This window comes from Cucurbita pepo, chromosome 9 (genome assembly GCF_057944985.1).
Source record: "Cucurbita pepo subsp. pepo isolate OVF chromosome 9, ASM5794498v1, whole genome shotgun sequence".
NCBI classification, from domain to species: domain Eukaryota; kingdom Viridiplantae; phylum Streptophyta; class Magnoliopsida; order Cucurbitales; family Cucurbitaceae; genus Cucurbita; species Cucurbita pepo.
Window position 1 is genome coordinate 14,553,368 of NC_141806.1, and position 25,314 is coordinate 14,578,681.

Sequence of the window (25,314 nt, forward strand, 5' to 3'; positions counted from 1 at the left end):
AAACGGCCCAAAACAGGTGAGTCCGCGTTCCATAACTGAAATAGACTTCACCCATCCATAAATATTTATCAGTAATCAACTTAGGACAATGTCCACCTCATCCTGTTCGGGCCCAGCCTCCTCATTGGCACATCATTCGGTGTTTGGCTCTAACACCATTTGTAATAGCTTAAGCCCACCATTAACGGATATTGTCTATTTTAGCTCGTTATGTATTGCCGTCAGCATTACAATTTTGAAACGTGTCTGTTAGGGAGAGATTTCCTTCCTCTCAACCAAAGTGGAACGGCGGTCAGACATAGACTGTGATTAATGTAATTTTGAAACGTGTCTGTTAGGGAGAGATTTCCTTCCTCTCAACCAACGTGGAATGGCGGTCAGACATAGATTGTGATTAATGTTTTAGAAGATGATCACATAAGAAAGGGAAGCAAGTGGGCAGGGTGGTAAATGAATAGTAAGTTAGAATATGTATTGACAAAAGTTGGGGTGTCTAAAATGCCATGGGCTTAAAGAAACAGTACAATCTGTTGGCACCATCACATAAGCTGCTTCTCAGCTGCCAACTACCTTTCTCATGACTTGATGGCATCTGCATGTAATCAATACATAGAGAGAGATGATAGAGAGAAACAAAAAAAAAGTAATGAAAATTTTGAAAGGTTACTCTGTGAACACGTGCTGTGGGATCCCCATGTGGTACAAAACTGATAAGAGGACAATCAAATCAAATCAATGAGAAGACCCAACGATCAAAATGCATCCCCAGGATTGTACGATTTATTTCATTGTTTTGCAAATGCTGCTACAACGTAAACCAACTCTTGCCTTTTCTCCGGGCTATTTAGGTAAGCTTTTATGGATATCTGCTTCATCCTCTAAATTTTTACATCAACAACCCTAATCTCTTTGTGTTTCTACTACAAAATTGGTGTTTGGGCTTTGTTTTTATAATAATGGCTTTCAGATTATTGTTTGGTTTCTTTACTCACCTCACCACTCACAATTAGCAGCTTTTGCTGGCTAAATGGACACGAAAATAAAAACATGAAAAATGTGTTCGAAAATTGTTGGAGTACTACTGCCTTGGTTAATTAAGGAACATTAATCTTGTTTTCAGTTTCTGCATTATTTTTTCATTCTTAAACTCATTGATTGATTGAATTTTGATCTATTTAAGCTTAATCACACTTGTTGGATTCCTTAACTAGGTTTAATGTAAAACATAACATCCATCTCTAAAGCCTAAAGCCTAAAGCCTTGCACTTCTATCTATCCTTCTTTTAAAAATACTTAAAAGAATTAGCTTGCTAGTAGTTTTTTAGTTCGTTTTTTAGTGTTATGTCAATACTTTGTTTGTTCGTTCATTCGTTTGGTATTTTTTTTTTTTTTTTTTTGTACTTAGAAATCTTGTTCCTAAGTTGTAGACTTTCTTAGGCTATCTCCTTGGTTAACTTGGTTCATCTAAGCTCAACTTAATAGAAAATGATGGAAGCAATCGAGTTCTCTTTTCTTGGCCCTATCTAAGCTATCGGTTCTCAAGGTTCAGCTCTTCTAAACTCATCTTCTCTCAAGTTCTTTTTTCATCATTGTCGTTATCATCAACCTATATATCATAGGTACTCAAGGTGCATCCTCAGTATCGATTCTAACCCATTATTCTCATCCTATCGTTATGGACATTGTCATGAGATTGTCTAATAAGGTTTAGTTGATATCTCCCTAGTAAGTCTCCTAACGTCAAAATCATAAAAAGAGGAGGTGACCCTCAAGCCTGCCAACGCTCATCTACCCATGTGGCCCCTTTTTCTCATCTGAGTAAGATCACGATTAAGGAATGATTGGAGACCTAGAAGAGGGCCCTATCAAGGGTAGCCGCTTACTGGAGGTTACGAGACGGCAAAGGAAAAAGTACTACTAACATTCATGCATTTGAAGGTTAAATCCTAGTTGTACCAACTCATAAACGTAAAAGTACTACTACATATCCCACCATTCGAGACCGATTCATTCATTAACAAATTCATTAGTAAACCCGTATTTTGTTTAAATTATATATATACATATATATTGATATTTTTTTAAAAAAATTAAATCGGGTTGATATGGATGGATGGTATGATTCTCACCATTGTTTTACACAAAGTTGGCACAAAGTTGGCTTACAAGTCAAAAGTGATGTAAATTTGGTGCAACTAATAATTGAAGCCGTGACGAATTTGTCAAATAAATTTGATTCATTTTTTTTGGAAATCGACTTTTTTTTTATTTATTTATTTATTTTTTGAAAAAGTAAAAAAGAAAAAGTAAATTTTAATCTTAATAGTACCACTCCACTAAAAATCTCAAACTAATGATTGTGTTCCTTAAAACTCTAAGCTTTCCTATATAAGTTAGTTAAGAGAGTCTATTAGGGTTATGTTTTAAAACCATTAGTACATAGTATCACACATGGTTAAGATATTCCTATCTACATTTGAGGTGTAATTCAATAAAAATGAAAACTTTAGGATATAAATTAATTGTTATAGGGGAAAGCTGTTTGTAATGTAAAGAAAGAAAGAAAGGAAAACAACCCTAAAAGAGATGAAAAGTAAGAGGGGGAATCAAATCCAAACCCTTTAACCCAAAGGAATGTATATATAATGTATAAGATGGAGAGATCGACACGTGTAAAATGTAAAGGTAAGGATGATTAGTATTAACGACCAACAGACATTAAAATGTAACCTAGACAAAGTACCATGATTTCACAACACAGCAATACCCTAGAATTTAGTAGAACAAAAAAAAAAAAAAAAAGAAAAGAAAAGAAAGAAAAGGCAGTTCCCTTTATTACCTGTGTTTGGAAGGAAAGAGTGGGAGTTTTAGCTTGGTGTGGTATACATAAAAAGATGATAAAGTTGAAAACCTGGGGCGAAACCTGAAACAAGGCCTACACTGTATTATACATACGGGTATGCAAATTTAATGTTTGGAGTTGAGGGTTTCCCTTGCTCTCTTATTTTCTCGTCTCATCGTTTTCTTTCATCTTTTTAGGACCTCTTTGGGGAGGGGCTGGTCAGGTTGTTTACCAAGACTAGAAAGGGAAAGGGAAAAGGAAAAGGAAAAGGCAAAGGCAAAGGCAAACGGGATAGCGTAATGGGGAGAGGGAGAGTTGAGTTGAAGCGAATTGAGAACAAAATTAACAGGCAGGTTACTTTTGCCAAGAGAAGAAATGGGTTGCTCAAGAAAGCTTATGAACTCTCCGTTCTTTGTGATGCTGAAGTTGCTCTCATCATCTTCTCTAATCGTGGCAAGCTCTTTGAGTTTTCTGGTGGCTCTAGGTATACTTTTCACTCCCTCTCACTATCTATTTTTATGTAATTACTACGCCTTTCATCTCACTTTCCTCAATCTCTCTCTCTCTCTCTCTCTGTCTCTACAGATCTGAGGCATCTTAAAACGAATATATATATAATTTCTTGTTCTTCAGGTCAGCCAAATCTAGGGTTAAATCATCCAAATATGATATACTTAATTATGAAGTTTTTTGATACCTGGAAGTGAAGACATGAAATCAAAGGTGTTTCTTAATGGGGGAGATAGGTTATTAAGCAGTGTTACAAGTCTTGGGGGTTTGTGTATCAAGATTGTTAGCCAGTAACAACCACAGTACTGGATTGTTTACTGTTGTGATTTTCGTGGCAGAGACATGATGTTTGGTGTTTAATCACACCTGATTCGCTGCACTGACAGGGAATTATCTTCTTTAAAAATAAAAATGAACTCCTGTTGTTGTTCTAACCATTTTTCTTTTAATTCTTTTTCACTTCAATTTTCTCTCCCTTTTTTTGAGGATCGTTGGGACGGAGTCCCATGTTCGCAAATTTAGGAAAAAATTATGAGTTTATAAACAAGAAATACTATTTCCATTAGTATAAAGTCTTTTGGGGAAAAGCCGAAAGCAAAACGTTCAAAGTGGATAATATCTAACAATTGTGGATAGTCGTGATTACTAACATTGTGTTGACTCAAATTTCGACTTTAATGTGATAGTCCTTATGTTATTACTTACCTTGGAAGAGTATCATTTTGCCTGTTGTGCAATTTGTTTATATTCAGTTTTCTTATTTGGAGCATTTTCAAAGTTGGATAAAAAGGTGGTTTATTATATCTATATATATGGCCAGCCATTTAATTTTCGCATTCAATAATTTATATTCTAAAAATCTTTTTTTTTTTTTTTTTTTTTTGTTTATTTATGATAAGCATGACTAAGACGCTCGAGAAGTATCGAAGGTGTAGTTATGACATACGGGATGGTGCCCGCCACCTAAATAACAATGGGGTAAGTAGATTTAATGTTATAGTTTCTCCAACTATAGGTTAAATTATAAATATAAGATTATTCGTTTGGAGATATATCCAAACCCTAAACACTTCAACTCTCAGTGTGGTTCAAACATCATAGGACAAGCAATATGTGTTGACTATGATGTTTCATATTAAATGTTATGTAACATATAATAATAAGTAATATATATATATATATATATATATATATATATATATATATGTTAGTGTATTATTAAGAGATTTTTGTATTAATTGTTATGGCTCTCATCAGCAGCCACAGAGCTTTGATGATTACTTGAACCTAAAAGCCACAGTTGAATTCATGCAGCAATCTCAGAGGTATATTGTAAACATGTAACATTTAAGGAGATTAGGTGGTTGTTAAAATTGTTGAATGTGAATGTTACATATAGAAACCTTTTGGGGGAAGATTTAGGACCGCTGAATGCCAAGGAACTTGAGCAACTTGAGCATCAATTGGAGACATCCTTGGAGCGCATTAGATCCACAAAGGTACTTCAGAATTGCACATATTTAGTACAATAAACCTTGCATTTTGAGCTCTCTTTCCTTAAAATCCAATCATTATTCCTTAAAACAGACACGAACCCTAATGGACCAGCTTGCAGAACTTCAACGCAAGGTACATATTTTATTTCTTATTTATTTGTTTCTTAATTAGGTTGTGTTAAAACAATATATTGATGCATGCAGGAGCATATGCTTGTTGAAGACAACCGAAGTTTAAGAAAGAAGGTAAAATGTGTATATTAACATTTTTAGAAATAATTAAGTGTGTTGGAATTGTGAATGCACCCGTGCAGCTGGAAGAAAGCAGCGCCCAAGTAGCGGCAGCCTCCGCGGCGTGGGGCTGGGAAGGCGGCTCGGGAGGACACAGCATGGACTATTCCAGCCGCATTGCTTCACAATCAGACGCCTTTTTCTACCCCATAACGCAACCCATTCCCACTTTACAAATTGGGTATTAAAAAAATCCCTTCTTTTTTCGTGAAAGATTTGCAAACCCATTTTTTGTTTGTGAAACTTCCATTTTCTCTTCTGGGTTTCAGGTACAATTCTGTTGGGTCAGTTGGATTGAGTAATAATAATACTCATAATAATAATACTAATGCTGGAGCTCCACCCCAAAATGGCAATGGATTTCAGCTTGGATGGATGCTGTAAGACTAAACTCAGAAGCTTATTCCCAGTAATGTATATGAATTTGGGGCATGCTTAGACACTTCTCCTACCTGTCTCCAGTATTGTATTGATCTATGCAACTTGTAATTATAACTCTCCAATTCCAAACATATTCAAAACAAGCTTATGACTTGTCAATATCATACATATGGTTAATTATATTGTTACGTATGCTTCATTATATTGTTTTTCCATTACAAACAAATGGTTTTTCTTTTGCCATATTCTTCCTCAAGATTATCACAAACTATCGCGAGGAATCGGGACTAAGAAAGCATGTAAAACCACACAATGTGTTCTTTCTATGCGGTGGTATCTTGTATTCACTCGAATTTGATATTCCAATCTATTTTTTAGATGGATTGATCTAAAATTCCTTATAATGATACTAACAATTTAATATGTAACCACTCAATAAAAACTATTTTTCTAAAATAAAAGAGAAAAAAAAAAATAGTTGTGAAAGGAGTAAGACTTCAGGTCAGCCCATATTCTAACATTTGGTCAAACTTGAGGCCCAAGACTAATGAATATGGGCATATGGTTCCCATGTGAGCTGAGAATGAGATAAAGCCTAGGACCGTTTTTTCCTTTTTATTATTCTTACCAAAAAGCATTGGCTTATTTAATTAATTGATATTTCTTTTATTTATTTATTTAAATAAAATAGAAATGTTTGAATCCGAGAGAATAAGAAAGGTATAAGATAAGTGGGGAAAGAATTAGATCATAGATGGTAGTGTAAGCTTTATGTCAAATAATGGAACCATACCCTTTTTCTTTTTTCTTTTGTTGCAAACATTTTCATTTTAGCTCGTAAATATATCAAAATAAGAATACACGTTGTTCTTCATGAATTCATACTCCACTTATTAGTGTAAACTTTTATGTTGGACAAGTATCGATTCGAGAATTAGGGTTAGGGTTAGCAGAAGAGAGTTGATTGATTCATAAATTTACCAAAAACTAAGGCTAATTTAACTTTACTATGGCCCAACCAAGAAAATAATAACAAAAAAGTAATTAATATATGCGAAAAAGAAAAAGAAAAAGAAGAAGAGAAGGGTGTGGCTGAAAATCCCGGATGGTGACGACCAAAACGATACGTCACAGGAAGGGCATTAGCCAATGAGAGCTCGACAACGTTTTAGACGAAACCACTCTGGTTTTGCAAACCCACCCATCTAAAAAATCTGAGCCTATTTTTATTCTCCCTTTCCTTTTTTTTTTTTTTTCTTTCCACAAACGAAGTCCAAACATATTTGAGGTTGGTTTGATGTTGTCTGCGTTGTTATTTTTGATGTGCTGATTCCATTTTTGAAGGAAGGGAATGAAGTGATCTTGGGTTTGTTGGTGGAAATGGGACGAGGGCGAGTGCAGTTGAAGAGGATTGAGAACAAGATCAATCGCCAAGTTACTTTCTCTAAAAGAAGGTCCGGTTTGCTGAAGAAAGCCCATGAGATTTCAGTTCTTTGTGATGCCGAAGTTGCTCTTATTGTCTTCTCCACCAAGGGCAAGCTCTTTGAATACTCCACGGATTCATGGTATTTTCCCTTTTCTTTCTTTCAATTTCCCCTCACTTCTTCTACTTCTATGCTTATTTTTGCCTTCAACTTTCAATACCCATGTTGTTTCTCTGCTTACAACAGTCTTTTAACTTTGTTTTGCAATCGTTGTTTGGATGTGTTTTTCTGTACGACTTAGGTCCCTGTCCCTCTTGATGCACTTGTTGTATCATTGGATGAACCTCAACAACTATCACCAAACTTTAATATATACTATTGTATTGTGGGGGTCTTATGTTTTTTTTTTTTTTTTATTATTTTTTTTATTTTAATGATTGAAGTGTGGGTTTAATGTAATATGCTGTGAATAATGACGCATGCCAATGTAGCAACAGCATCACTTTTGGGTTGATTTCAAATCATGAACACAATTAACTTTTTAAGATTCTAAATGTTAGTGTTAATGAATGTAACATTATGAGCAGCATGGAGAAAATCCTGGAGCGCTATGAAAGGTACTCCTATGCAGAAAGGAGACTTATTGCAAATGATAACCAATCAAATGTACGAACAAAACCCATGATCCCATTACGCAATTTCATTCTAAATTTCAATCAATTATGAAATTGGGCTTTGTTTATAGGGAAATTGGAGTCTTGAACATGCAAAGCTCAAAGCCAGAGTAGAGGTTCTACAGAAAAACCACAGGTTCTAAATCTCTTTCTCCTCTTTTGGATCATTTTTTTTTTTTTTTTTTTTTTTTTTTTTTTTGTTGTAATTGGAAGTAGCCAAGGCTTAATCCAGAACTTGGTTGAATTTGCAGGCATTTCATGGGGGAAGATCTTGACTCCTTGGCTCTAAAAGAGCTTCAAAATATTGAACAACAACTTGATTCTGCACTCAAACAAATAAGAGCTAGGAAGGTATTTTTCAAGTATTTTAATTGCTATATTTTGAATCCCATTATTTTGTCCAACATTATTGGAATAGGTTTTGCTGACTGCATTCCAAAACCTTCTCTCCTACAGAACCAACTCATGCATGAATCCATTTCAGAGCTTCACAAAAAGGTAATCTTATACTTGCTTTCTTCTCAGCTGTTTTTCTATTTTTTTTTTTTTTTTCCAATTTTTGGGCCGACCACAAATTAAAAAAAAAAAAAAAAAGGCAGGTTTATTAAGACATTCTAATAAATGTTTGATATGTGTCCAATAAGCGTCAAAGATATTCGATATGTTGTATCGAATACAAATGCTCTACTCAAACTAGAAGGGTCTCTCCATAGAGATTGAACTCATTTCTTAGAAGTACATTTACATTTTTTTTTTTTTTTTTTTTTTTTTACTAGCCTTAATGAGTATGGAGCCAATTTGTGATGAAAGTTGTAGAATTTTAGTCCTACTTGGCACCATGAATTCAAACCAACCTGAATTTGGATCAACAACAAGGAACAAGTTTGAGCTTTTCTCAGTTTTGTGTCCTATATATCACTTGAAGCTTCAAGCTTGAATGTGCATAAATTTGTAGTTAAAATGATGAAGCCAACATGAGAGAGTAGGTGAAAAAGATTTGTATGGGTTAAATTAATTTGCGTTGTTTGATCAGGACAAGGCCCTACAGGAGCAAAACAACATGTTAGCCAAGAAGGTAATGTTTCTTTTACCTTCGTATATGCATATACAACTGTAGAGTTAGACAACACAATGATCTACTTCTCTAATCATTTGGTTTCAAAAAATATATATAAATAGATAAAAGAGAAGGAAAAAGCACAAGCTCAAAATCCACCATCCGAGCAGCAGCAGCAACAGGAGTATAGCCATGGCGTTTCCCCGCTTCTCCTACCTCAGCCATTCCCATCTCTTGCCATGACCACGACGTTGGTATCTTAATTATAGAATGACTTTCTAAGTGATTAAAAAATGACTTTTAGTTGATTTTATCAAATGACAAAATGACATAATAATATGATGCAGTTGCCAGTACCCATCCCACAGCTCGAGAGACAAAGACGTGGCTGCCAACTACGATAGATCGGCAGCCCTCCTGCCGCCGTGGATGCTCGGGCACCACCTTGGTGACTAACATGATACACACATATATGATATGATAAAAGACGTATAATTGTAAAGCCCTGTATGTAAGATATGATATGGTAGCAGTAGAACCTAATTGTTCAGGTGTATGAAGCCTTTGGATTGGATCCTTTTGAAAGTTGTAGGTTTTAGTAAGCTATAATTAAGAAAAGAGTATAATGGGAAAGAAGCATGCAGGCTTTTTGGCTCCAGAATGAGACATTATGACTGTATATACATCTGTAACTCTGCCACTTCTATTATAATAAACAAAAACAAGCTTATTACATTTCTCCTTCTCCATATGTTCAGTAAATAAACAACCTTGGATACTTCCATTTACATGCCATTTTCTAATCATTTTTCATATGATTGACACTTTTTTTTTCCTACTTGAAACAAAGGTCATAGGATCATTCGAAAAAGTTTTTTCTCGTATTAGTCTCTTAATAAATTCACTAAACATTGTACTCAGAGTAAAATAAGAAATAAAAAAACATGTAGTCATGTCTATAAGACCTCACAATCTGTAGAAGACCTATAAAAAAACATGTAGTCATGTCTATAAGACCTCACAATCTGTAGAAGACCTATAAAAAAACATGTAGTCATGTCTATAAGACCTCACAATCTGTAGAAGACCTAACGAGATATTTAAATCTTTTTGTAAACAAACTAAGTTACATTCAATATTTTTCAACAATGGTGTGGTGAGGAATGTTCAAATTTGATGAATTTGACACATATATTTAGTAAAAAAAGAGACCTTAAATACTTTTGTTTAGTTAATAACTAACCTTAAATACTTTCATTTTTGGGCCATTTTCAAGTCATTTTCCATAGGTGTACCAGTGTCACTTTTTTTTTTTCCATTTGTAACATGGGTCATAGGGTCGTACAAAATTGACTCATTTTCGGGCCATTTTCAAGTCAATTTCCATAGGTTTTAGCATTGACACCTTTTGTCCTCTTTGTGATGAGGGTCATTTAACTCGTTCAGAAAAGCTGTTTTCTCGTTTTAGTATCATACCAAATCTACTAAAGATTGTTCTACGTGTAAATAAGGAAGAAAAAAAACATGTACTCATGTCTCTAAGACCTCACAACTTGAACCCTCTCGAGAAGACCTTAATGGAGACACTTAAATCTTTATGTGAAAAAACTAAGTTTCTTTCAATATTTTTCAACGAAATTCTAAGGAACGTTCAAATTTGATAAATTTGACACATACATTTAATAAAAAAACTAAACTTAAAAACTTTGATTTTCGGGCCATTTTCTTGTCATTTTCCATAGGTCGCATTGCCACCTTTTTTTCCTATTTGAGACGAAGGTCATTAACTCGCTCATAAAAGTTGTTTTCTTGTTTTAGTATCATACGAAATTCACTAAAAAAAATTCTAAGCGTAAAATAATGAAGAAAAAAAAATGTAGTCATGTATATAAAACCACACAATTTGAACCCTCTTGAGAAGATCCTAATAGAACCTAAAAAACTAAGTTACTTTCAATATTTTTGAACGAAATTATAAGTAACGTTCAAGTATTATGAAATTTACACATGCTTAGTAAACAAACCTACCTCAAATACTTTCTTTTTTCAGGCCATTTTCGAGTAATTTTACATAGGTATATCATTGACACTTTTTTTAATTTTTGAAACGAGGGTCATGGAGTCGTTTAGAAAAGTTGTTTTCTTGTTTTAGTCTCTTACTAAATTCGTTAAAGATGGGCTAAGAGTAAAATAATGTAGAAAAAAAAAACATGTAATCCTATGTATAAGACCATACAATCTAAACCTTCTCGAGAAGACCTTAATGGAGACACTTAAATCATCTAAGTTACTTTCAATATTTTTCAACGAAATGGTAAGGAATGTAAAAAAAAACCAACCATAAATACTCTCATTTTCGGGCCATTTTCATGTGATTTTCCCTCATGCTCTTCATACCCATCCATCACACCATCTCTTCATATTCTCAAGAGTTTAAAGTTTGGAGGTGAGAATTTGTGCGAGAATCGAGAATGTTAGTCAACAACTGCTTAGGTCGAGCGAGGGTGGGGTATTGCATTCAGAACTCATGTTGCACCATAAAAAATTGGCCACTAACTTAATTTATGGTGCTTCTAGCTTTATTGTTCGACCAATACAGAATCGTTCATTACGCTTCAACCATAAAAAAGAAGAATAGAAACTGAAACACAAACTGTAAAATACTTCCATTTGCAATTATATAACAACCAACAAATGTAGATGTATTTGGATTATACAGTACAGTACGCACAAACAATGAAAAGTTGTGTGTACCATTTTCGATCATTTTGGGGCTATTTGAGGTTCCCCAAAGGAGTAACCGTGTCTACACGCAACTTCGTGCAGTTGATCATAACCAGCAAGAACACCAGCCCCTGCAATACCAGCAAGCATATTGGCACCGACTCCTCGAAAAAGAGAAGGAAAACCCTCGAGGCGAATGATCTCTGAGAACGCATGAAGACCGCTACTGTACTTCAAGGTTTGTCCAGAGGTAAGCATCATTCTTCGTCGCAGTGTGTCGAAAGGATATGCACATAACCCAGAACAGGTGGTGATGCTCCACCCCAATAAGAAACTAGCAACGAAGTTACCCTTCATAAAACAATAAATCACAAAGTTTCAAGGACTTTGAAGGAATATCCATGCTTATGGCAAGAACATATTGTATTTCTCAAAGAAGCAGGTCCCAAGACTATCATTTGAATACTACCAATTATTAAACATGATCAAAGAAATTGGTTGGAGATATCGTTGAAAGTAATAAACAAGTATTTCAACTTTATGAAGAATATTTCAGTTGCTGCCTTTCTCATATAGATGGTGCCAAATGTTGTGTTGTATGTTAAGCATGGAGCCTAAATCTTATAGTAAAAGGTTTATGATACAAGTTGAATGTGTACCTAGACGAAGATATACCAAACTTGATAGATATTTACCTCAAAATTTCCAACCAAAACCAGAGGCTTCAAGGTGTCGTAAATCCCAAAATACATGCCTCTGTACAGCGTAATCCCCACAATCGAAACGCTAAATCCTCGGTATAGACCAACAATCCCATCAGTAGACAAGGTTTTCGTGTAGACATCGAGCAGCCCTTTAAACTGGGGCACCCTCTTACTGCCACAGTCCTTTGCATCTGTGCCTAGTCGAGTACGTGCATAATCCAAATGATACAGAAACAAAGATGTAGATGCTCCTGCAGCACTTCCTGAAGCAACATTTCCGGCAAACCACTTCATGTATCCATCCTTCTCTTTTGAGCGCCCAAGTTTGGTTTTGAAGTAACCTTTGAACGCAAAGTTGAAAGCCTATGGATTCAAATTCTCTTCTCTAAAAACATTTGGAGATTGTAACATAAATTTAAAGCTTTGGTTACTCAAAAAACAAATAAACTGAGAGTTCTAACATAGAGTCAAATAATTCTCAATCAGTTCATAAGAATCAAGAATATCTCTGAACTGTCATCCATTAGAATGAATCAGTGCTCCCAAATTCATGATTTCACCCAAATGCTAATTCAACAGCTAGTTCCATTAAAAGGGGAAAAAAAGAGTTTTGAATCCAACACACAATCGCATACCACATTGTTTATGAGCAGGAAGGAATATTCAGAGGCAAACCCACATCAGTTTAATCAAGCAAAATCAAAAGTTAAGGACAAAAAGTAGAAGACCTGAGTTGGGAAATATCGAATAACGTTGGCCTGATTTCCCCTCCAAAGCGACAATATCCCTTCTTCTTTCAAAACTCTTCTGAAACAATCATGAATGCCCAGATATGGGTCCTTGAGATGACCTCTCTTTAACAACTCCCCCTGATTCTGCAACAAAAGCTTGACCCTTTCAATGGGTGCGGCTGCAGTTTTGGCCACAATCGCGGCAACCCCACCCATCGCAAAATCAGCCGAAAATTTCTCGGATATTGTCGCCATTACTCTCTCCTTCTCTTGCTGCAGAAGTTATTGAAAGAAAACGTTTAATCCCTATACGGAAAAAAGAAGGAAAGCAGCCCAGAAACCATGCAACAGCTAATTTGTTGTAAAGACATACACGATTGTGAAGTGGACAAACGGGGTTGATGAGAAACAAATATTGAGAGAGGGCGACTTCAAACTGAATAGAAGAAGATGGAGGCTGCGGATTAATTTTTTTGAAAACAAACGATTCCTTTTCGTCCGTTCTTCCTCCCCACGGGGGCGATGTAAATCTCATTCAAAAAAGGGGGGAAAGAAGCCATTTTTATGTAGGATTATCGTTCAAATAAATCTATGGTACAGATTCCATTCTTTTTCTATCCTTTCATTCAGAATAAAGGCTTAAAAAATCTAATAAAAGTAGTTGGTTGGTTGAATATTGTTTACAAACATATTCATATTCTTTCTCAATTAATTAAACGCGAGTCAAATACGTCAACTTTTCGTTCAGTATTATTCGTTTTCCTAAAAAAACAAAAAGCTAAAAAAAAGAAACTTCTACGTCTCCGCCGATTTACATGAACATTCTTGTAATTGGACGATTTTCGATGAAGAATCCGAAGAGTTCGAAGTGAATTGGGTGTTTAATCGGATTTGCTATTCAAAAAGTTGAAACCCCGTTGATTTTTTTTCTGCTCCAAAATGGCTACCAATCTGGTTGCTGCTCTAATCGCCGTCATTGCACTTCAAAACAACTCAATGGGTAGCGCTGCACTTTTGTTTATGCCACAATCGCAGTCCCATCATAAATTCCGCCGAAACTTTCTCCTTCTACGGTAAAAAAGAGGAAACAAAACACAACTCATGCCCATAATCCATTAATACATGGTTTGTGTTTTTTAAAAATTTAAAATTTGAAATGCCTTAGTTTTGTGCAATAATTGTGGGCGGTTTTATTATGCATTGCAGTTACGTCTTTAATTTTCATTATTGTCATCAATCATCCATCAAATAAAACAACTAAGCCTGAACAAATCAAGTATATAATGTCTATCCAAACCTGCCTGCATTGTTCTTTTGAAGCTTCCTCTGTCGAATAGCACCACACAAAGTCGAGTTTCAAAGGGATCATGTCATCCATCTCCGCCCTACAACCAACAAGGTAACACAAATGGAATTGAATTAGTGAAGGTAACTGATATATACATTGTTCTGTACCTGAATTAGCATTTCAATGGTCTTATTCTTCTCTGATGTTTGGATGATTTTGTGTTTTTTCTACGTCTCCCATTGCTAGATCACATGCCACTCACAACCATTTCTTTCATAAAAACGAAAGGAATTACTTTTAGAATAATCTTGATTTAGAAACCTAACTACGGATTCAGCAATATACTTTTGAAAATGTTGTTCATTTACCAACATATTTAACTGACAAAGTTCTCCATGTTTAGGAACACAACTGACTCACTCGTCCCTCATTATTAGTAACTTCCCCTAGTAATGGTGTCTTTTTCAAATTCAAAGATTAGTTTCTTTCTCTCTCAGAAATTCTGTTTTAGAATAGAAGAGTTTGGCTTGTTTTGTTCACAGTGAAGTTTCTTCTTCTACAGATAAGGAACCAGACTCATATTTCACTTCAACCCCAACCACAATGCCAATAAGAGCCATGGTTTTTGACAGAAAGAGTATTGCCTCAATAGCTAAAAGTAATAGCAAGAAGATGTCGAGGCAAAGAAAGGGAAAGATGGAGCATTCTGAAGATTCTGCTGCTGTTGTTGCTGTCAAAAACAAGATGACTGATGATTCGAGTTGGGCACAATGTGAAGATGAAGACTACATTGTCTTCTGTTTCAGAGAAGATGGAGCATTTGATGTTATAAAGAATCGGAATTCAGATGCTTCCAATTACATTGATTTGGTTTCAGCAACTTCAAGACCAGTTAGTCGGAAGGTTTATATACAACCTCGTGTTTTATTGTCTATCATATGATTGATTCTATATGAATGATAAAGAAATCACTCTCTGTCTCTCTAAACAGCTTAATTATGGTGAACATGATAAAGCAGTCAAGAGATGCAATAATGAAAAGAAGATAAATGGAGGTACACCTGATACTTACTCCACAAAAGATGGAGATCACATGATATCACCTCAAAAGGTACGAATCATTACCACTTATGCGCACTTCAGAAATCAATACAGGTTCATAATATTCTGTGTTGAGTTGTAGGATGAGGAGGGAGAAAAAGTGGAGGATACTTACATGGATAAAGAATCAGGTATGGGTAAGAACAGAATGGGAAATCACAAAGAGGTGATCAATGGCGATCCGATCGTGGCAGTGCCGACTGAATCAAGCGACTCTAACCATTCAGATGTCAGCAATGGCTCCTTCGCCTTTCCTGTGTAAGCACCCCCTAATGATATAAAAGAAAGAGATGGGAAAATGTTATTAAGATGATACATGAATGCTAATTCTATGTGAGATGTGATGCAGGCTAGGATTGGAGTGGAGTGGAAGTCCTGTGCAAATGCCAAAATCAGAAGGCTTGCAGCTTAGAAAGCACAAGGCACGGTGTGTAGGATTCCAGTGTTGTAAATTCTGAAACACAAACTCAAATTAGGATTTCATTTATACATGTATCTTGTGTTAGACGACCCTTATAGGGGCATGGAATTCAATATCACTTCCGTTTTTGGTCAATCTATCAAGTTTTCTTTTATTTTCAACATTCTGAAATATGAGAAAACATAACCGAGGACTTTACAAATCCTGTTAGTCAGAATATACCATCCCAACCCATTCATTAATCATATTATTTAAACTTCCTCAAAAAAATGAGAGAGATGCTAAAAGATTGAAGAACATGGGAGTTGTCGCCCTAGTGCATTACCATTAAACACAGATATGGGGAAGGTTACATACATCATACATACAAAATGAAACAAATGTTCCCTTTTTCATATTCCACAAATTATCACAAATAAATAACTTGAGTAACCCCCCATGGAGAACACCATATGAATGTTGAAATGCCAATTGATACCATTTGAATGCTGAATGCAGCGAGCGCGATTGACTTGATCATTCTAATAAACGTCTGAAACTTTAGTCCTGAAAACGAATGACTGAAGACATGATCTTGCAGTTGCAGCAGCAGCAATAGATTCTTCATCTTGCCTTGCCTTTGCAGCAGCAACAGCAGCTACATAAGCTTGGCTTGCTTCTTCCATTTTCTGCATTTCCAGGTCGTCCATATCATCCTGCAGGACAAAAGAAATAGCTTCCGTTGTTCAAGGCCAACAATGAGGAGCAAACACTGAAGAGTTTAAAAGAAACAGTATGGTATTCCAGAGCACAGAAAGAATAAGCATGATAATTTTTCCAATAAATAAAACGTACGGCTGATTGTGTCACAACTTGTACTGTAATCATAAAACAGACTGTTACAAACTCATATATAGAAAAGCATATCATAATGTGCTTACAATATAAGGGCAGCTCTCCGGGAGATGCAACGAAAGACTATAATCCTCCGTGCCTTCATTGCAATCATTCTTCGTCAAGCCCTCAAGTAACAGCATAAACGATGAAACGTCTCCTTGCGAGGACATTAGCTCTTCTTGAAGTTCTTCTATTTTTGAATTCGATGTCATTACCTCCCATTGCATCTTCTCCAAGGCAGCTTGCTTATCAGCAAGCTTAATCTACATATAGTGTAATGATTTAAACAGCTGTTAGCCATCCATCTTCGGAACATAACCAGAATATTTACAAACAGAAAACTGCAAAAGGGATTCATCAATCAACTTGCTTACTTATGATACCTATATTTGACCTCAACAAAACAAACCCATCTAAAAGAAAATGCAATTTTATAGGAACCTTTGCATCTGAAAGTTGGGAATGAATAGACTTTATCCTAGAATCCTTCTCTACAGACTGGAGATTCAAAGCATCAAGCTTTGCATAAACACTGTTCATCTGGTCATTTGACATCTCTGCTGATTTTAGAAGTTCATCCTTTTCAAGCAATTTCTTTTGCAGATCCTCCAATTGTTCTCTCAATGTGGTTAGCTCTTCGTTGTCTCTTTCAGAGACCAATGAACTTGAGGACAAGACTGCAAAGGCATCATCATCTGGATTATTATCAACATCGCGACCTTGGTCCTTGTTGCCATGATCTTTTTTATTCTTGGTCGGAACAGAATGGCCAATATTCCTACCTTTCTGTTCAATTTTCAAAATACACACAAAAGGAGTTTAAAAATCATCGAATAAGGAAAACAAAATGACAATAGGCTTAGCAACAAAATGAGAAGAAATTGGAAAGTCATGGAGCTCTGCGGTTAAATTAACAGAATATGACACAAATAATTCAGTAAACTCCTACCCCTTGAATTCCTAAAATCAGAGAATAAGTGTATAGAAGAAGACCGAATCACGTAAGAGTAAAAAATACTAACTTTCCTGTGCAATGATTCTCTAGAAGGCGTCTTCGTGTAAATCATGGAACCCCGCTTCGAGAATGAACTGCTCGCTTTCCGATCCTAAACCAAAACAAAAACCCATAATCAACAAAAATAAATAAATAAATAAAAATAAAGAGAGAGAGAGAGAGAGAGAGAGAGAGAGAGAGAGAGAGAGAGAGAGAGAGAGACGGAACGAAGAACTTCGAAATTGACAAGAAATCACAAAACAACACGACCGAATTACGTTTTCAACCATGACGACGCCTTCCCCAAACACAGAAATATGGAGTGGGTGAATTAATTTCTTTCCTAACAATCCCCCGGTTCCCATTTCTGAAAATAAACAACTCCAGCCTTTCGCACCCCGTGAGTAGAATTTATACAAACCTAAAAATAGTACGATTTCAAAATCAAATTTCCGTCGATCACGAGACTCGGGAAACTACCCCGCAGCCCCCTGTAGTACCACCATAACAAAATTCAGACAAACCCCATCATTCCCCTGCATCTAAACAGTGAAAGAGAGTTCAAAATAGAGGAATTACAATGAGAGACTGAACGAGAGGCACCATCTCGACGAGATTGTTGTAGAGTTCGCGATCAACATTTCCATTAGCGCCACCAGCAGTAGTTGCCGAAGTTGAAATCGATGCACTGGAGAGTGAAGAGAGACTGAGGAGCGGAGTCGGGGACGAGTTGTGGTCGCCGGAAAGCCATGATTGATTATCGGCGAAAGCATTGTTATCTTGCAAATCGACGAAATGTTGGGGCTCAAACATGATTTGAGAAGACGAAATCTAGAGTAATAAGGAGGGAAGGATTTTGAGAGACACGAGAGGCCTCTGTAAGTTCCAAACCGGAAAGGAAAGCAAGAGAGTAAAGAATGAAAAGAAATTGGACGGTGAGAGTCGTTGGGCTGGAGTTTTGAAATTCATTTTCTTCGGGTTCATCAACGTAATATCAAGAGAAATTCCTTTTACCAAAATACCCCTGACTTTTTCTTAACCACGGCGATACCCTCTCTTTTTTTCAATTTAATTATTATGTTTAAATGAATTTTAATAATTAGAAGATAAAATTTCCTACTGGATCCTCCAAACTTCAAATAAATAAATAAATGAAGACAAGTATTTGATTTGACCATTCTAAAATGATAAAATTTAAATGTATAAATTAAAGATAAAATAATATATTAAGTTAAATGTTTATTTTAATAATTATTTAAATATTTGTTTAACTGAAAGGATTAGTGCAAAATAAGGGGAAATGAAATTTGTAGATCCTCTTTTGGTTTTTTAACCCATTGATCAATTTACCTCTCTATGTAATAATTAAATTACTTTCTATTAAATCCAATAATTTTTTTTAATAACTTTCATTACTTTAATTTCATCAGATCTATCCATTGTGCCTTTCAAGAATCAACAAGAATCAAGAATCAACAATTGAATTTTATGAAGTTTTTACGACCTCACTAATCGAGCTTGCTTACCATATGTAGAGTAGAGATTTGAACCATCAAGTCATAGAAACCTAACCAGAGCAAAAGCACATGCCCACCGAAGCTGTCAAATTTTGACGAAGTGGGAATCAAAGGTTGAGTTCTAATAGTCTGAGATACGAAGAGCACAGAAGAAGTGGCTGCCCATACAATATTTTGTTCTCATAATTACACATCATATACTAAAAAAAACAAAGAAATGAACTACCATAATGTACAATCAATCTTGGGCCATATGCATAGAGTCCCAAATAATTATATAGGCAACAAAGCCCTCGTGGGACGTAAAAATGAAATGATGTTATAATAAAATGAATCGACTGGAGCATACTCGTTATATCATCTCTTTTATGTCTTTTGCTGCTTGCTGATGGCCTGCTCCAAGTCCTCTGCCGCTGCACCTCTGGTACCAAGGATCCCTCTCTCACTTGGGCGAGACGAATCATCCTATGAAACAATAGAGCCAGAAAAAGAGAAAACGAGGGGAATTGGATTTGATGCAACTAGGAAAAGGACGTTCATTATATAGAGTAATGCAATTCTAGTTTACCACAATAGCAGGCCTGGTGACAGTTTCTCTATAATTTGTCCTCTTTCCAAGCTCTATTTGTACAGCGATGCTGGCCTGTGACATATCCACTCCAGAACGCTGTAGCGCTTGTGTGAGAATTTTTAGTAACCTGCTCATCAACAAACCATATCTAATGTCGCTTATTCATGAATCAAACATCAAATTCATACCAATACTATTAGCCTCTACCCACAATTAACTTTGCTGCAAGAAGAGCTACCTACTAATACTATAATGTCAATCAGTCTTGAAGACCACTGAATTTATTGTTGATTGGATGCAAGACTCAATATCATGAATATCAAAATGTACGACACTAAACAAGGAAATGGAATACGAATACACTCACCCTTGAGAATATGCACTCGAGATGCTAATTCTACCACCTTCAATGCTCTGCTCTGGTTCTTTCAGATTATTACCACCGGCAGCAATATCAGTATTACACGATCTCATCTCACATGGTTTGTTGTCTGCATTATATGCCATTTGAGATTGGAGTTCAGTTCTTTCACCTTCACTTATGACAGGTGTGTAATTGCGAGGCTGCAACATTTGATAAGATGTAGTTTTGTTGGCTGTTCCAGGATGATGATCTGCTTCTCTGAAGGCGGTGGATGTACTAACTTCAGATTCTACTGGGTTGTGCGAGCACCGAGGAAATGCAGGGGAGTGAGACATACTTTTCTCGTTGGACCCAGAAAATAGAAACACAGGGCCTCTCTTTGCTACTTGAGATTGATCAATGTAACATTGTGCTGGATTGCAATTGTTTCTCTGCACAACAGAGGATCAGTCGGTTTCCTGATTAGGTAAGTATCAATCAAGTTTAGTGGAACAAGAACAAAAGATCAAAAGTGTTACATAGTTTACATAATTGATGGAGATAAAGTTTGCATTTAGTATTTACAACGGGGATTAATTTCGCTGGTTCACGGTACCATCCTTGCGGTGGTGAGCTTTCATACTTGCGAACCTTTTCTTGTAAAAACTGAATGTACTCGATAACCTGGAAACATGTCCAGAAATCAATCTATTACACACCATAAGCAAAAGAGAAGTAAAATATCAACTAGTGACATGCATCTTTACCCCTAACAAAAATGATGCCTTGTCTCTCTTCTGATCACTACGAGGAATAATCTCTCTCAACTTCTGAAACCTGCATTAATTTTCCAACTTTATCACAAATGAAAAAACTTAGAGATTGACTGTTCAACTCATTGCTTTCTATAAGGAAATATAAACACATGTTTTTGAAAAGGTAAAGTCTGCTACTAAAATAACATATATCGGGGGAATCCTGCCTGTCATTAATTTTGCTCCTTCGGCGCTGTTCTGTTACAGAATGTTTGGATCTCGGCGTGTTAGCCTTCTGATCAGAGCATTTTCCACCAATATTCATCCTCAATTCACCTGTAAGTACAGAAAACTGTCCCGATAAAGAAATCTGCGGGAATAAAGAACAGAACATCATGAAGGAAATGAACCTTTATAGGCAGTGGATGGCGATGATTCCTTCTTAATAACAAATGCTTTGCCGTCATCTAGTTCGTCTTCCTCGGAGGAAACCTTGACTACGGACTTCAACATCTCACCAAAACTCCGGTTATGCTGGCCTGAAGGCGGCCTGCCCGTAAATTTGCAGGTAGCCCATTCTCAATATTTATACACGGAAATCGAAACAATAATGTAGACGTTTTGAAGGGTAAAAAAGGAGATGTGACTGACTGGGACGAAGCGAGAGAGTTGAAACTGTTGCGATGGTTGCTTGATGATGATTGTGTTGGCCGCTCCGTTGAAACGGTCCATTGCTCAATCTTCGCCGGTGGTTCTGCTGGAAAGAACAGACGATCCATTGAATGAGAAGGAACGTAATAGCAAGGCTCAAATGTAAGGGGAAAATATGAGGAAATACCAGAACTCCGTACTAGAATTTTTATACATGCAAGCAAAACAACTAAAAAGTTGATATAGATGGTTGATAAGAGAATGCACACATATACACGCGCACACGTTTCGTTGTTTTGTCCTCAACATCTCGAGTTTTGTGGCAAATAATAATATTCGGTCATGAGTTCTTTCGGACTATTTTAACCACAAGAAAAGGCCACGTGAAGAAGTCAGTACAGACCCCACCAACATTAGAAAGTCGATGAAACTCTGTTGACCGACTTGAAGACAAAAATTATTCCTTTATGGCGTGTTGGCTAGCCGTCTATGAACAATAATTAGAACTGAAAAGCTTGTAAAGATAAAAACTTTACCCCTTAAACCGGCCTTTTCACCTAAATTCTCCTTCCTTGTCTTTCCCTTTTTAACTGCAGATTCCTCCCACAACGTGAAACCACTTCCAGACAAAGAGCTACAACGGGAGTTGTCATCACTTTTGTCAGTACTACTCGCCTGGGCGGCTGAAAATACCGATCCTTCTGGCTTTGGAACCCCCCTCTGGTTGAAATAAGAAATGTGGCTTATATTGTAAGTCCCAATTCCACCTGGTAAAACACACTCGACAGGAGAATTATGTGCTGCAGTTGCCAGCGGTGGCTCAGCTCGTTCCGCAGTGGACACACTAATTGTCTTCTCTTCCTTGGCACATGACTTTCCAACCCGTTCCAACGGCCGGAGAAAATCATGCGTCTTAAGATATCCTCCTGTTCTCACAAAAATAGAAAAGATATTGGCTTCTGAGCAAAAAGTGATGTATTAATCACAAAACGAACAGGATAGAACCCTTTTCACCGTCCAACCTAACAATGGATTGAAAAAAAAAAAAAAAAAAAAAAAAAAAAAAAAAAAAAGAGAGAGAGAGAGAGAGACATTTGAAATCCCTGTGTTTTAATATTCTATAATTTTCCATTCGGGGGTGTTGAATAAAAACATAAATCCACTAATATGACAATAATTGCCACAAAGAATTGGAAAAACAACTGTCTCCAAAAACAAGAACAAGCTGAATGCAAATATTTGAAAGTCCCCATTCAAAGAACACTTCATAATGACGATTCCGTAAGAGATACGCATGATGAGTAGCAGTAAATATAAACAGGAGGGAAAACTTTGGACATGCCACTATGTTTTTTAATTCATGAATAGTTCTTTAATTTTGAAAATGACGGTGACTTGGTCTGTAATAAATAAGAATAGTATAAAATTTATATAATTTGTTCTTATAAATTTTAAGATGCATGGGTGGATAACCAGACACAACAACGGGTCCAGAAGAGTATTTTGAAATTGCATCGCTTATCCACAAATGTGCGATATGTCAAGTGAGTTGTGGACACCAGAAGCGGGTCCCGTCCCCATTGAAAAGGAGCACCACCATCAATTTGGTGGGGCTAAGTGGCTACCTGCCGTGCCATTCCTTTTCCTTTTTGGAATTCGGTGACCCTATTCTGTCATCTATTCTATGCTATTCCACTCTATTGAATTCAGCCCTACTTTTACTTACTTCGTTCCCCAGATCCATGATTTTATTAAAGCTCACGTGTTTCCAAATTCAAACAAAAGTTATTTAACAAATACCAAACACAGAGACATAGCTTTATCACATACAAACAGTAGAAACACCCAACGGAATATATACCCTACAAAAAAAATACAGTCCATTCATTTTGGATCTAAACTGTATTTTACATGACTAACAATAGGAACACAGTTGTGGAAATTAAAATTTGAGTAGGATTTTTGTAATATGGAGATTTGATAGAGGAATAATACCTTGAAGGGACTGCGATGGATGATCTTGTTGGTGGACGGTTGAATGACCATAGAGAGACACAAAGTCGTGCGTTGGTTTCCGTCCTGAAAAAAAGCTTTGAGATTACGGCCACAAATCAACATTCATTTCGTTCGGGAGGGTTTTTCAGAACTCTCCCTTCAATTTCCAAAAAAAAAAAAAAAAAAAAAAAAAAAAAAAAAAAAAAAAAAAAAAAATTGAAAAAGAATTGACAGAAGTTTAAAGCGAAAATACCTTCGGTCCGGAGACGGGGAGGTTGAGGAAGCTCCATCAGAAATTATAAAATCAAGCCTTCGGTGGATTTCGAATTAAAATCCCTCCAAGGAAGTTGAATCCTCACAAAAATTTAGCAACTACAGATGTCGAAAATCCAAGGAGAAATCAATCACTTGGGGATCGGAGAAGAAGAGAGGGGTGGATATGAAGATCAGAAAGGCGCATTCAGCATACCTTCTCAGCAATGGAACTGTCAACTGGAGTAGCACTGTGTAGAATCCTAATTGTTTCTCCAGAAAATCATCCCTGTGATCCTGGAGAAAGCAAGTCCGCAATTGGAGGTACAAGATTAAGAAAAACCTACAGCAGTAGAAGAAGAACACAAATTGAATAGAAAAGAGAGAAAATCTAAGAAACAAAAGCAGATGAAGAAACAGAGAGTAGTCTACCATGAATCTCACAAAGAATCTGAGAATAAGAGAGTAAATTGTAAAATTGAATAAGCAGAGAAGAGATGGGAAAACGGAGAAGAATCTGCTTCGAATTGCCGCTTAAAAACAAAACGTTCTCTTATATTTGGAGCTGGAGACTGGAGGATCTCTTTTTCTTCTCTGCCCTTTTTACAAAAGCAGAAATAAAATGAAATAATAATAATAATAATAACTCTGGCACTGAAAGCGCACACACAGGCGTTAGTGGGGGATTCAGCATCTTTATTTATATACTCTCTTTTTCTCCATCGTTTCGTTTCCATCGCGGGTTTTTATTTTTTATTTCTTTACATTAATGCTCACAAGCTGTAAGCCACAATATTTCAATTTCCACACTAATTTGCACAAGTTTTCTAATATAATATATTATATTTAATAATCTTAAAATCATACTTCAGTTGTTTTGTTTATAAAATAATTAAAAAGCTCGCAAGTTGCATCTTAATTGATGCTGCAATTCACATAATTGTTTTATGTTCAACCATATTGATTATAATATGAAAGGAAATAATAAAATGGAGGGTAGCATAAAACATGGACATTCTGAAGCAAGGGATCCATTTAGGGATCAGTTAACAAATAATAATAATAATAATAATAATAATAGTAGTAATACTAAATAATAATAATAAAACAAAAAAAAGGGTAGCGGCGCAGAATCCGGGAGATGCACGTGATTGTTTCACTCGCTCTGCCTCACGTGCCCACCTCGGCCCCACTTCCATTCTCCTGCCCATACATTCAATCTATGTATATATATTTATAAAATTTGTTTGAGGTGTGAAGATGTGTGAGGAACTATGAAGTGACAGCACCCAACACGGTAGTTTAGTGTGTAGTTCGGTTTGAATGGCACGTGATATGGCAGTTTTGTCACGTGTCCCCATCCCTGTCTGCCCTGCCCCCCTCCTTCTTACCCACGTGCTGCCATTCCGATTGGGTTAGGCTTCTGTTCTCTTACCCCAAGCTCCTCACAACACATCGTCTCGACCCTTTGTCACGTGTGGCGTGGACCCGTACTACAATCTCCCCCCCCACTCTCCCTTCCTTTTCCTTACGTGATCCATCCATAATGGTAGAACTCAAAATAATACACATATTTGAGGAACCCACCCCAATTCTCACGCAATGCTCTTATATGGCCACGGATGTCTAAAACAACGATGTGTGGTTCTTGCACTTGTTCCACCACCTTTACGTTTACCAGCACCACCGTTTAGGCGTGGATTTATGGGCCACACT

General features: G+C 36.3%; 6 protein-coding genes across 13 annotated transcripts; 3 read left to right on the plus strand and 3 right to left on the minus strand.

Moving 5' to 3' along the window:
- Positions 1–2,804: 2,804 nt before the first annotated feature.
- LOC111802063 (agamous-like MADS-box protein MADS2) lies at positions 2,805–5,722 on the plus strand. 2 transcript variants are annotated; one of them, XM_023686314.2, is made up of 9 exons: positions 2,805–2,957; positions 3,040–3,326; positions 4,252–4,330; positions 4,610–4,677; positions 4,752–4,851; positions 4,940–4,981; positions 5,053–5,094; positions 5,163–5,320; positions 5,409–5,722. In XM_023686314.2, the coding sequence occupies exons 2-9, from the start codon at positions 3,142–3,144 to the stop codon at positions 5,521–5,523; spliced, it is 789 nt and encodes a 262-aa protein (XP_023542082.2). In that variant the 5' UTR covers positions 2,805–2,957; positions 3,040–3,141; the 3' UTR covers positions 5,524–5,722. The 2 variants fall into 2 exon arrangements, with proteins under 2 accessions (XP_023542082.2, XP_086983226.1); XM_087127100.1 differs by having other exon boundaries at positions 2,806–2,957; positions 4,613–4,677.
- Positions 5,723–6,759: 1,037 nt separating this feature from the next.
- LOC111802757 (agamous-like MADS-box protein AP1) lies at positions 6,760–9,410 on the plus strand. 3 transcript variants are annotated; one of them, XM_023687246.2, is made up of 8 exons: positions 6,760–7,085; positions 7,532–7,610; positions 7,690–7,754; positions 7,870–7,969; positions 8,075–8,116; positions 8,652–8,693; positions 8,798–8,929; positions 9,023–9,410. In XM_023687246.2, the coding sequence occupies exons 1-8, from the start codon at positions 6,901–6,903 to the stop codon at positions 9,077–9,079; spliced, it is 702 nt and encodes a 233-aa protein (XP_023543014.1). In that variant the 5' UTR covers positions 6,760–6,900; the 3' UTR covers positions 9,080–9,410. The 3 variants fall into 3 exon arrangements, with proteins under 3 accessions (XP_023543014.1, XP_023543013.1, XP_023543012.1); XM_023687245.2 differs by having other exon boundaries at positions 8,798–8,919; XM_023687244.2 differs by having other exon boundaries at positions 6,765–7,085; positions 8,798–8,925.
- A 1,907-nt stretch (positions 9,411–11,317) lies between these two features.
- LOC111801876 (ADP/ATP translocase ER-ANT1) lies at positions 11,318–13,520 on the minus strand. Its single transcript, XM_023686080.2, has 4 exons — positions 13,208–13,520; positions 12,832–13,107; positions 12,095–12,466; positions 11,318–11,750 (listed from the first exon to the last, which is right to left on the minus strand). Exons 1-4 carry the CDS (start codon positions 13,367–13,369, stop codon positions 11,439–11,441), a joined length of 1,122 nt encoding a protein of 373 aa, XP_023541848.2. The 5' UTR covers positions 13,370–13,520; the 3' UTR covers positions 11,318–11,438.
- Positions 13,521–14,120: 600 nt separating this feature from the next.
- Positions 14,121–15,805, plus strand: LOC111801879 (protein BREAKING OF ASYMMETRY IN THE STOMATAL LINEAGE). 2 transcript variants are annotated; one of them, XM_023686086.2, is made up of 5 exons: positions 14,121–14,233; positions 14,685–15,025; positions 15,114–15,233; positions 15,306–15,481; positions 15,573–15,805. In XM_023686086.2, the coding sequence occupies exons 2-5, from the start codon at positions 14,726–14,728 to the stop codon at positions 15,679–15,681; spliced, it is 705 nt and encodes a 234-aa protein (XP_023541854.2). In that variant the 5' UTR covers positions 14,121–14,233; positions 14,685–14,725; the 3' UTR covers positions 15,682–15,805. The 2 variants fall into 2 exon arrangements, with proteins under 2 accessions (XP_023541854.2, XP_086982770.1); XM_087126644.1 differs by having other exon boundaries at positions 14,130–14,262.
- A 128-nt stretch (positions 15,806–15,933) lies between these two features.
- Positions 15,934–18,487, minus strand: LOC111801877 (protein MICROTUBULE BINDING PROTEIN 2C). Of its 2 annotated transcripts, none has more exons than XM_023686082.2 (5): positions 18,094–18,487; positions 17,543–17,626; positions 16,962–17,306; positions 16,565–16,783; positions 15,934–16,339 (listed from the first exon to the last, which is right to left on the minus strand). In XM_023686082.2, the coding sequence occupies exons 1-5, from the start codon at positions 18,325–18,327 to the stop codon at positions 16,166–16,168; spliced, it is 1,056 nt and encodes a 351-aa protein (XP_023541850.1). In that variant the 5' UTR covers positions 18,328–18,487; the 3' UTR covers positions 15,934–16,165. The 2 variants fall into 2 exon arrangements, with proteins under 2 accessions (XP_023541850.1, XP_023541852.1); XM_023686084.2 differs by lacking the exon at positions 18,094–18,487 and adding an exon at positions 17,793–17,946.
- A 686-nt stretch (positions 18,488–19,173) lies between these two features.
- On the minus strand, positions 19,174–24,252 carry LOC111801875 (transcription factor BIM1). Of its 3 annotated transcripts, none has more exons than XM_023686078.2 (13): positions 24,031–24,252; positions 23,816–23,895; positions 23,600–23,718; positions 23,347–23,430; positions 21,888–22,277; positions 21,352–21,457; positions 21,111–21,250; positions 20,928–21,036; positions 20,713–20,782; positions 20,531–20,629; positions 19,970–20,397; positions 19,600–19,729; positions 19,174–19,496 (listed from the first exon to the last, which is right to left on the minus strand). In XM_023686078.2, exons 3-13 carry the CDS (start codon positions 23,634–23,636, stop codon positions 19,398–19,400), a joined length of 1,692 nt encoding a protein of 563 aa, XP_023541846.2. In that variant the 5' UTR covers positions 23,637–23,718; positions 23,816–23,895; positions 24,031–24,252; the 3' UTR covers positions 19,174–19,397. The 3 variants fall into 3 exon arrangements, with proteins under 3 accessions (XP_023541846.2, XP_023541845.2, XP_023541847.2); XM_023686077.2 differs by having other exon boundaries at positions 23,816–23,941; XM_023686079.2 differs by having other exon boundaries at positions 21,352–21,454; positions 23,816–23,941; positions 24,031–24,251.
- Between the last annotated feature and the right edge of the window lie 1,062 nt (positions 24,253–25,314).

Coding starts and splice junctions, on each gene's coding strand:
- LOC111801877 (XM_023686082.2), bottom strand. CDS start 18,327: ATGTTTGAGCCCCAACATTTCGTCGATTTGCAAGATAACAATGCTTTC. Junction 17,627..18,093: donor CTCTCGTTCAGTCTCTCATT/GTAATTCCTCTA, acceptor GTTTTGGTTTAG/GATCGGAAAGCGAGCAGTTC. Junction 17,307..17,542: donor GAGAATCATTGCACAGGAAA/GTTAGTATTTTT, acceptor AAAATTGAACAG/AAAGGTAGGAATATTGGCCA.
- LOC111801875 (XM_023686078.2), bottom strand. CDS start 23,636: ATGGAGCTTCCTCAACCTCCCCGTCTCCGGACCGAAG. Junction 21,037..21,110: donor GCCATCCACTGCCTATAAAG/GTTCATTTCCTT, acceptor CTGTACTTACAG/GTGAATTGAGGATGAATATT. Junction 19,497..19,599: donor TCACCAGGCCTGCTATTGTG/GTAAACTAGAAT, acceptor ATTGTTTCATAG/GATGATTCGTCTCGCCCAAG.
- LOC111802063 (XM_023686314.2), top strand. CDS start 3,142: ATGGGGAGAGGGAGAGTTGAGTTGAAGCGAATTGAGAACAAAATTAAC. Junction 3,327..4,251: donor GAGTTTTCTGGTGGCTCTAG/GTATACTTTTCA, acceptor ATTTATGATAAG/CATGACTAAGACGCTCGAGA. Junction 4,331..4,609: donor GCCACCTAAATAACAATGGG/GTAAGTAGATTT, acceptor GGCTCTCATCAG/CAGCCACAGAGCTTTGATGA.
- LOC111801879 (XM_023686086.2), top strand. CDS start 14,726: ATGCCAATAAGAGCCATGGTTTTTGACAGAAAGAGTATTGCCTCAATA. Junction 15,026..15,113: donor CAAGACCAGTTAGTCGGAAG/GTTTATATACAA, acceptor CTCTCTAAACAG/CTTAATTATGGTGAACATGA. Junction 15,234..15,305: donor ACATGATATCACCTCAAAAG/GTACGAATCATT, acceptor GTTGAGTTGTAG/GATGAGGAGGGAGAAAAAGT.
- LOC111801876 (XM_023686080.2), bottom strand. CDS start 13,369: ATGAGATTTACATCGCCCCCGTGGGGAGGAAGAACGGACGAAAAGGAA. Junction 13,108..13,207: donor TTTGTCCACTTCACAATCGT/GTATGTCTTTAC, acceptor TAACTTCTGCAG/CAAGAGAAGGAGAGAGTAAT. Junction 11,751..12,094: donor TTTTGGTTGGAAATTTTGAG/GTAAATATCTAT, acceptor TGTTTTATGAAG/GGTAACTTCGTTGCTAGTTT.
- LOC111802757 (XM_023687244.2), top strand. CDS start 6,901: ATGGGACGAGGGCGAGTGCAGTTGAAGAGGATTGAGAACAAGATCAAT. Junction 7,755..7,869: donor GTTCTACAGAAAAACCACAG/GTTCTAAATCTC, acceptor TTGAATTTGCAG/GCATTTCATGGGGGAAGATC. Junction 8,117..8,651: donor TTTCAGAGCTTCACAAAAAG/GTAATCTTATAC, acceptor TTGTTTGATCAG/GACAAGGCCCTACAGGAGCA.